The 10,374-nt window shown below is 35.9% G+C and overlaps 1 protein-coding gene across 1 annotated transcript; it reads right to left on the bottom strand.

Moving 5' to 3' along the window:
• Nucleotides 1-299: 299 nt before the first annotated feature.
• On the bottom strand, nt 300-9,936 carry LOC109220429 (pantothenate kinase 1). The gene is made up of 10 exons (XM_019384902.1): nt 9,580-9,936; nt 8,130-8,339; nt 7,532-7,578; nt 5,490-5,606; nt 4,686-4,805; nt 3,674-3,768; nt 3,494-3,587; nt 2,084-2,215; nt 1,061-1,173; nt 300-787 (listed from the first exon to the last, which is right to left on the bottom strand). The coding sequence occupies exons 1-10, from the start codon at nt 9,683-9,685 to the stop codon at nt 529-531; spliced, it is 1,293 nt and encodes a 430-aa protein (XP_019240447.1). The 5' UTR covers nt 9,686-9,936; the 3' UTR covers nt 300-528.
• Nucleotides 9,937-10,374: the final 438 nt, after the last annotated feature.

Below are 10,374 nucleotides of genomic sequence, written 5' to 3'. Positions count from 1 at the left end.
ATAATATTCTCACTGGAATATGAAAAGTTTTATGAACATATATAATTACTTATTTTATAACTATTTAGTGCTAAAAAGTCAGACTAAGAAGTTCTTTTCTTTCATAGACTTCATTGATCTTTTCTTGCTATTATATTGAAGAACAATGCCGAAGGGATTCAATACTAGCAATAGCAAGATTCCTAAATTAATTATTTATCAAACTTAGCTGAGTAATTCACCACAGTCCAAAGGAAAGATGAGGTTGTAGTACATGATTCATGAAGAATATGTTTGTTTGAGACCTAAGATGAAAAGAGTTGAATCAAAAGCTGCTAAACTACTGTAAATAACATTTCTCATTTTTCCCACGAGTCAAGGTTAGAAAACGAAGGGATATCAAATTTCATTCCCTATTGAAGCACAAATACATATATGCAATATATAAACCTGAAATTTGTTCTAGCCCTTTGACCTAGATCAGGACAAGAAACAACAGCTTCTTTTGACATTTTCTTTTTTATCTTTTGGTACATTAGATGTTTTAGGTCAACACCTTTTGACCTCATCATAAATTTTAAATGAGCTACTAACTCGCAATCTACAATCTATGGCACCACTTTCATTTTCGTGCACGTGCGTAGAGTTATGAATCCTATCTACTATGCAACTTGAACTCTTAGGAGTTTGCTCAACTAACTGAAGGGGCATCAAACCAGCATTTCCATCTTTATAATTCATGAAAGCTCCTAGAGCTCCAAGAAACCCCTCGTGACGCAAGAACATTGCTTTTGCCTCACCCTTCGACCTGCACGTTGAGCAAATTTATTAACTTGAATTGAGGAGAGATTACCTAGCAGGAGTCGCTAATAATTGCGACGATAAACCACTTTTTAGCAGCAACCAGCAAGCATTATTTATCTATTACGTTAAAAGAGTATGCTAACCGATGAATGTATCCTAGAAAGCACACACCAATTCATCAAAAAAAAAAAATATGGGAGCTTTATTTTCTTAGAGTTGGCAACTTGGTAGTAAGGAAAATACCAATTTTCTGGGTATAAGTGGATATAGCAATTACCAGAAATCAACTGCAACGGAAATTGTGTCCATTGTATAAGCATGGTCACGGATGAAGAAACCTCCCAAAATAATGCGCTTGAGCCCAAAACGAAGAGCATTCAAGTAAGCAATCTAGGACAGCAAAACCAATTGAAGAATAAAGTCAGCAACAATAAGAAAATGAATTTTTCACAATTTAACAACTACATTATAGGAAGGAGAGGCCCTATATTTCTTCCTTTTCATGAGTGCTGATTACTAACTCATACTTCTTAACCAATTCAGGTGTTCAAGTTTGCCATTCTAATTCAGCAAAGCATCACTTTAAAGCAACATAACTAACAGAATAAACCTTAGACCAACTCGTTGCCGCTTATAAAAAATAAAAAAACTCATATAATGAAGACCACTATAGCGAAATGTTCTCATGACAGAAGAGTGCATCCACTTAAATAAAAGAAATTCTTATAATGAAGACCACTATTCTGAAATGTTTCATGACAGGAGAGCATCTTAGATTTAAAATAGGAAGTACAACTTTATTGAGCAGAGTAGCAGATGCACGTCTGTAACACCACCTAAGAGTTTCTAGCAAGGAAAAGAATAAAGACAAGCACAGAAGTCATATCATATTATAGTATCTTCCAATATTTAATGCCATTTTGACAACTTATGACATGTTATGATAAAATGTTGTGCAATACGAGATATCCAATAAGTAATGAACGGATTATCTATCTGCCCTTCTCCTATGTTTTATTTCAATTCTTTATTTGTATCCTTATGAGAGAGGAGAATGGTAAGCAAAACATATCGAATGGGAACAGTACAAAACTACAGTCTGTTTCTCCTGTGAATTAGAAATATTCCCAAAGGAATAGATCATGAAGGACAGGTGTTTCCATTTGATTGGAGAATAGCAGTATTATTCTTAATACAGAGAAATGGCTATATATATATTGGTCTTTTCAGTCAGGAAACAACTACATTGTGATGTATCTATAGATGCCGCTGAGAGAAACTTCATGACCCACATAATTACCTGTCCGATGTTATTTGAGATCATTCTTAAAAGGGACCGGGCGATGTCTTCTGGTTTGTAGTCTTCGAGCTCTCTGTTTTCTGAGACCGGCTTGCCGAAGCTAGAGGCAATGGCTGTTGATGCAAGGCCGATCTGTCATGTATCATTAAATTCTTAATCACCCTGAATATTATGGAGCTTCTGGTATTTGAATAGAGCATTTAAAACAACTGAACATATGGGAACTAAATTTACAAAATTCATCAACTCCTCTTATGATAGATTTCAATTACTTGGCCAACATCCAACAGCAGAAACGTCACCACAATAAGGAACTGTTTGTTGTCAAGTTAAGGAGTTCATCTATAACAACTAACAACTGAAATGACTTGCTAATGAAAAGGGTGTGAATGGCCTCAAAGTATTACAGAGGATAAAATTAAGATATTTCGTACGGTAGAGTGGTAGTTTAGACCTTTTTCCTTAATGGCTTTTCTCCAAATTCCCACCTTGTAATGGGTAGGTGCATATATATCAAGCAATACCAGAGAAATACTCTCGAATTGGGTCCGGCATTGGTCCATAGCGAACATCAAGGCTGGAAACTTTTTTTTCTGTGTTCTAGTATCGACAGGGAAACTAAAAAGAACATTTTGAGAAGTGGGAACGAAATTGTGACTCCACCCATACTTTGAGGATGAAATAAGTACTTCAGTATACAAGAAGCCCACAGCTCGAACTCGTGACCAATAGGTCACAAGGAGACAACTTTACCGTTGCTCCAAGGCTACCCTGTATTAGCAAGAAAATACAAGACAAAAAAATGCACTCCGGAGGATGAAATTTGTCAATTGGAAAAAAAAGTATACACAGAATAACACAAGAAGACCATGAATTTGAAAGCTGTAACAAGCTAGCCTTAAATTCACCTGCATAAACATCTAATTGTGGCAGAGCATATGTGGAGAAAAACAGAAAGTATATTGGAGGAAGGTGAACAAAAAGGAGACGCAGAACAAAGAGGAAAGGAGGCTAGAGGGGGAGGTCGACTGGACTTATCTTTTCTTTGTTGTTCACACTTCAAGCCATGACATGGCACAAGCAGAGTTCACTTACTAGTGTCATCTGCTTTTCTTGTATGATCAAAAACGAATTTACTTTCACCTAACTTGATATAATAAGAGAACCTTTATAGACAAAACATAGTGGATTGTGCCTGATGTGATGGACACAAATTGTAAGTTGGGACAAAAATTGCTCAACCTGGATTGAAGTTTGGGGACCAACTCCTTATTCTACTCCACATATTCCTCCCATTACTCATCTAGACTCTTCTATATCCAAAATGTGACATATTAGACCTTTGAATAGTTTAAACTGCAACTTATCCAAATGAAAAGAAGGGAACACATTACACAACAAAGTTTATACCTTAGCATAGTCCATTCCCCCATAAATATCTCCAACGAGCATGTCTATCACTCTGTTGTTTCCCTGATGGCTCAATTCCAGCAACTCATCAAAACTGTAATACAAACACATAAGAAAATTCTGCAGAAAGAAACCAATTGACTAATTGAAAATCATATACTTAACAGAAATGAAAATAACCTTTTGCATTTAGTCAAAAGTTTTCCTAGGCCCCAGAAAGTGCCACCACCAACGCTAGTTCCACTAACTCTCTGAAATTTTTCATCTCCATCTACCTAAAAAAGGCTTAAACATAAAATATTGATATAACAAAGAGGGAGTCGTCTATGAAGTGCCAAAATGCATAAAATTCATAATTAATTGCACATATCACTGTGGTCTTGATAAAATTAAGATTGAATCTCTTCATTCTATAATGGAGATATATAAAAGAAGTTATGACTTATAAAAGCTTCTTGACTCTTGGCTTCACTCAGATAAGGTTTCCAGCAACTCACTTCACAAGTGTGTAGTACTCATGTAGAAATACTATGAAGTATAAAATCTTCTTACTTCAGGGCCTTATACTACTGTTCTAGTTCTTCTATATCACTCTGCATCTAACAACCCATCAAAGCTCACCAGCCCTAGATGACTATGAAACCTAAACTATCAGTACTTCTGAAATTCATTTAGTAGCCCAATGCAGAGCCTGCTTAGTGAGTCTTGTCAAGTTCTTGGGCAAGATCATTTATACATGCCTGCCAAATGAATAAGTAGTCTACCAATGATATCTTGCTGACATCAAAGTTAGTTGGACAATAACATTTCCGAAGGTGGGTATTCACAGATGAAAAAAAGTAAGGTAAATTCCTTATTCCAATGGACCAAATTAACAAAGAAAATAATAACATAGGGTTTTAGGTATTAATTTTCTAATTTATAGATTGTCTGCTAACTACTATGCAGGAGATTAACTTCTTGTCCTGAATGGTATAACATAAGCAATAAAATGCACCAACTTGGTACTGCATTTGGAAAACAGACGACCAGTATGAAGCTTATGGAATGTCACCTAAATCATGTGGGAAATCGGATAAGGAGAGCTTTGGTAAACTCAACCTTTTATATTGTCCTTGCAGGTCCCAACCCTCAAGATCAGTGTGAATTAGAATTTATGTCAAATTGAAGGAATCTAATCTATGAAGCTTACCTTTATCATGCTAACCCCAGACCCAATGTTGACAAGGAGGTAAGGATATAAGTCATTCTGATCAATCTGCACATATTCCTTTCGACCTCCAATATACGTATAAGCTTCATGGTTGACAGCCTACTCGCAGAAGAGAAAGAGGAATATGTCAAATGAGCTGTTATGTTATACTGTTTAGGAAAACTTAGAAAAGAGCAGGAAATTGTATGCAATGGAGAAGGTTTCTGTTGCCTCCGAGATCTTAGCCTCACTTGTGAGTGTTGAGTCCTGTAGACGTCTTGGTCTCATGTTCAAGACCCAGTAAAGTAAGAGATTCTTTGTCCTTAAAACAAGTAACAAGTACTCTATTTACCTTAAACTATCGAAATGAACCATATCAAGCAAGAATGTATTTCATATGCTACTTGTACTCAATTCAGCTATATATTGGACAGAGGAGATAAAAGAGAAACCACTATTTCCATGGGAAATGTGCCTTCATCAATCTATTACCAGCCTTGAGGGTGCAGCATTCCATCAAGAAGCAGCAGAGAATCATGATAAATTAATATACACCTAGTAAATTTGGCTATACACACACAATCATATCCCCAAGCAAGAAATTAACATAGAGAAAATACATACGTATTCCTGGAACCAGAAATACTGTCCAGGACTAATTCAGAGTAAGTAGATAAACAAAGCTGAAGATTGGCAGAAGAGAAAAATACGAACTATTTTTAGAAAGGAATTCATCTGCCTAGACTTAAATATCTGAAGAAAAAAGTATTAACCAAATACAGATTTCTGTTACAAAAAACCCACCTTAAGCAAAAAATTTGCTCCAGCAACAAGAGACTCCATTTCCTCTACCTTGTCCAGAGTTATGCCAAGTTTTTCTTTGAATAGATCGGCAAACTTGAAAGCTCCACCACCTGTTGCCTGTTCAAGAATAGAACTCATCAAAAGGTTACACGGTGTTTTCAACTTTAGCATTTCACCATATAAATATACTATAAATATTGTGAGGAAAAAAAAAATCTACTACAGCACTGGTATGACCATGGGTGTCTTGACCCCTAAAAAAGATACTATGTTCCAGTCATGGGCAGAGGGACCAGTCCTGATTAATGTGTTCTCAGAAACTTGTAATACATGCAAGGGTTTCAGTGCAATATTTTAACCCTCCACCTCCAACCCCGAGGTTGCAGGTTCGAGTCACCAAGGGAGCTAAATGAGGAGCTCCTGCGGAGTACATTTTTATTTATCTATTTTAGGTCTTCATCAAGCCCCTCACATGTGGCCTCTTTTTTTTTTGTTAGCCAAGCACATGCGTTATCTTGTTTATTGGTGGTGAGACTCAAATTGAAGAACTCTATTTGCTCTAACACCATATTGATAGATGTAAACCACCTTATGTACATGTTTATGTTATATTAGAGAGGGAGCTTATTTATTAATTTGTTCGAGATCTTCTAGATGGAGAAATGAATTTCCACAACTGGCAGTTTGAGTGCCACAATTATCAAAGCAATAATCTTGTGTGGATAGTGAAATGGAAAGCTATATAAAATGGCAGAAATATAGAGAAAGAGGAAGGTTGAACATAATCGCTTGTGCTTTATGTTCCAATGTGTCACAGCTTTTCTGGAGCCAAAAAGGGTCCAAGAGAAGAAATAGGGACAAGGTAAAACAAATTTCCTAACTCCGTGATGGGACCATTTGGAGAAAAGACGGAAGGGCTTTTGAAAGAAAAGGAACTAACAGCCTCCAAATTGCAAACATATTGCTTTTCTTTCCCTAGCTCTGGAGTGTATAAAGCCTAAAATGTTTAGCAGAGGACTGGATGTATTTTGAAGGAAGCAATACATTCTCAAAATATTTCCTTTACTCTAAGAGTCTACCTTTTTTCGTGCACTAGAATCTATAAACTCATACAGAAAAAAAAAAAAAAGGTAGAAACAACTGAGAGATAGAACAGGAAAATGACTAGTAACTATATTTTTGGTTGAAGGATGTAAACAGGTTTAACTCGCAAACTTTAGAGGTTAATGGTGCCATGTAAGAAGATATAATGATAAGAAATTGGACCTTGCGTCTAACTCAACCCCAAAAGCTAGCTCATGAGGTGAGGATTGTCCAAGACCATATAAGGAAACAATTGGCCTCCCACCCAGCCGATGTGTGATATTAACACCCCCTGCATGCCCAGCTGGAGCATGGGCAATATAATATAGGGGCCCAACATCGGATGAAACAAGAATTGGGTGGGCCTAGCTCTTACACCATGATAAGAAAATGGACCTTGGGCCTAACTCAACTCCAAAAGCTAGCTCATGATGTGAGGAGCCCAATACAATATAAGGAAACAAATGGCTGGGACACTAACATATTACTTTGCACAGTTCTGAAAGTTAACTTCCGCTCTTTGGTTCACATTCTTTACTTTCGAGTAAAAGAGTCAAAAGATGCACAGGGGCAGGAGAAAGGAAATGATGGGCAATCAACAGTCTATACGTGAGAACTTTTGTTTTGGAAGTCTTTATAAAAACTTAACTTTCAAGAAGTTTTAACTTGAAAAGTACATTCTAAGAAGAAGAAGACTTGCAATGCAATAGCTTCCTCGGTACTTATCATTGAGTAGCTTCTTCAGAAAAACCATAGTTTATTTTCTGAACTTCCAAAAGCTCGTTTTATCCCACAATGGGGACAGATATTATTTCTTCCCAATGAGGTTTTAGGCTATAAAAATTCTTCAGAAACCTATTAAGTACTTTAGGAAGGCTCTCCTATAATCACCAAATTGAGCAAAGAAAAAAAAAAAGAGGTGGGAAACAGAACCAACATCTTTTGAAATTCTCCTTTACCTTAATCTTGATCTTGTCAACAGCGTGAGAATAATGACATTGAGCACCTGTAATCATTGTAATCTATAAGATTTAGGAAGGGCATGGCATAGTACAACCTAATAAATAGACGTATAAGAACCTGTGAAGATAAACTCTAAAGCCAAGTTCTCTTAAACTGGGCATATGATTCCTAAAGTGACCAAGATACCTAAAAACTTAACTGCAACGACATATAAATCATATTTTCTATTATTACCAAAATGTTTGTACACTCCGAATACGGTTAGGATAATGGAAGAAGTACTATTCTGTACACTTCACTTTCAAAAATTCAAATTGTTTTTACCACCCCAAAGTTTAAATTTTGTATTAATGTTTTCTATGCCACGTAAACTTAGCGATTACTTTAATATTGTTCTTCCACTATCACTATCAAAAAAAAAAAAAAAAAATACTTATAGCCAAAGGTGAAACGATAAATTCTCTTCTTCACTTATCAAAAAAATTCTTCATAATCAAGCCCCCTATAAGTTTACATGCATGCCGATTTGTAATTTAAGAAGTCACCCCAGAAAAATAGTTACATCTAAGGTGTAAGCACCACAAGAAAACCTACCGCACTGTTGAAGTTTCTTGGAAGACAAAAAATTTATGCAGTCCTCAATCTTGCTTGTCTCGAACTTCACGAAATGAAGTCCACCACTAAGAATGTGATGGTTAAGGTCTCGACTGGGAACTTCCTGTCTTTCTTTTGGTAATGTTGGTGCCTCATCATTAGTGCTGCGCTTGCTGTTGGTTGAAAAGTATACAATTTTGATGAGGGAGCCTGCAAACGGAGAAGGTCCTTTCATTTAGTATTTCTATTTGGTCCTCAAAATATTGGTTGTTAACAGAGACATTCTTAAAGCCAGCAAAATCCCGTAAAGATTCTTATTTATCTGACTGTGCACATTGGAGATACTGATCAATTTTTTATCTAATACATATTGCATTGTGTGACCCCTTGGTCTAATGCTTATACTATTAGAGAGAGGAGACCTTTATCTACTTAGTTATGTTTTAACACTAATAAAAGAAGTTGTGAGTTCATCTCATTATGAAATCAGCAACAAGCAATTGATTCAGTGCCCAGCAGCGTTATACAAATTCATGTACTATGCAGCTGAAATGAGGAGAAATTTTGCTGAAGTTTCTGGATGTTCTAATACACCAACCTATCCATCTTCTCTGTCTATGTCCACTAAAGCCAAGCTCTTTTTTAATGACAAGTGACATCCGGGTCAGCTTGTTTGCACTTCGACAATTCCACTGGGTTGCCAGCTACCTCCCACCAGCACAGACACAGGGTAACTCTATCCACCATAAATTTTGTCTCGGGATTCAAAACCCGGTCTCCAAGGTTCCACTCACTACATTAACTACTAGGCCACACCCTTGAGTGCCACTAAAACCAAGTAAAATGTACTCCCATTGGCAGAGTTCAATCATGGAAAAGACCATATATACCTTTCTATTTTTCCAGTAAAACCTAGACTTACATAATTTCCAAACCACATGTAAGTTCGTAAATTCAATTCATCCGCGTGATGATACCTAAGGTTCTTGTGAGGTCAAGTGACTTCTAAAACTAGATAACAGTTCAACTTATCAAAATACTAAGCTTGTTTCTTAGGAGATCAAGAATGCAGCAAATTCTAGTACTAGCTTGGTTCATTTTGCAACTCTAGTCAAATGCCATTAAGCAATTAACCTATGAACCAATTACGCTACCATCTAATTCAACCCCACGTTAACGAGTTTATAACTGAAGTAATGACTTTCAGTAGAAATAAAGAACTGATATTTTCTTCTCCTTTTTATCTTTTTCATTTTTTCCTTAAATTCTGTTGAAGCAATAAGAAAGCAGTGCTAACATAACTCTACAAAGCAAACAGAAAAGCCACTAACATTTTCGAATTCCGAAACCAAAAAAACATAAAAGTAAAAGGCAAAATTAAAACTTTAATAAATTAATAAAAAAATAAAAATCTCAGAAGAAAAAAAAGCAAATAAACCCAGCAATTTACCTCCAATGTCGATAGCCAAATGAGAAATTTCATGAGCAGATTGCTTAATCAGCTCAGAAGTGGAATCAGTATTCTCTAATTTCCCATCAATCAACTGTCTCTCCATATCCGATTGGTATATCTCCTTCAATTAAGTGTAAAAACAGAATTTTTGTAGATGCAATGATTGAGAAATATGATCGGCCAAAGAATATAGTATATATAACATTCTCTTTTGTTTTGTCAATAAAAGGCTGCTGCTACTTTACAAGTCATAGGGGTTGTAATAACCCACCTAATCCATTTGAGGACAGAAGGCGTGAAAAACAAAATTCATGTTGGGTAGTAGTCTCTTTGATTTTGACCAATATAATTAAATTCTTAACTATTTATTTAGGATAAAAATACTTTAGCATCTCAATTATGGGTAATAGGAATTAGGAGTGATATTATATTATGGGGTGCACAATAGTGGGTGGGATTTAAGCTAATTTTGGAAGGTAATGCCTAATGGGTGTATGGGCATTGACTGTAACGCCCACAACGGTCAGACAAGGCGGCCGGACTCTATCGTTTTCTTTCACCCAAAAATGAGTCCCATAAAATTTGAATTCACAAAAAAAATTACATTCGAAATAAAGCGCTCCCAAGAATTTAAAGTTCGAACCCAAAATATTTTATTAAAAATAGTACTTATAATTCTACCATAATTTTTAAATGGAATACTTTTCCTGCTAGAAATAATCTTTTAGTTCGGTAGGGAGAATTACATCCCTTGTCACTTCGCCCAATAACCCATCAAAAATTGGCCCATGT

This window comes from Nicotiana attenuata, unplaced genomic scaffold (assembly GCF_001879085.1).
Source record: "Nicotiana attenuata strain UT unplaced genomic scaffold, NIATTr2, whole genome shotgun sequence".
Classification (NCBI taxonomy): Eukaryota; Viridiplantae; Streptophyta; class Magnoliopsida; order Solanales; family Solanaceae; genus Nicotiana; species Nicotiana attenuata.
Note: the sequence above shows the minus strand (reverse complement) of the source record. Positions and strands in the feature narration are given on the sequence as shown.

What these genes read in the sequence shown, in the direction of transcription:
- LOC109220429 (XM_019384902.1), bottom strand. Translation starts at nt 9,685, where the DNA reads ATGGAGAGACAGTTGATTGATGGGAAATTAGAGAATACTGATTCCACT. An exon ending in GAGCAAATTTTTTGCTTAAG is followed by an intron (nt 4,806 to 5,489) that starts GTGGGTTTTTTG and finishes TTCTGCGAGTAG; the next exon opens with GCTGTCAACCATGAAGCTTA. An exon ending in CTTTTGACTAAATGCAAAAG is followed by an intron (nt 3,588 to 3,673) that starts GTTATTTTCATT and finishes TTTGTATTACAG; the next exon opens with TTTTGATGAGTTGCTGGAAT.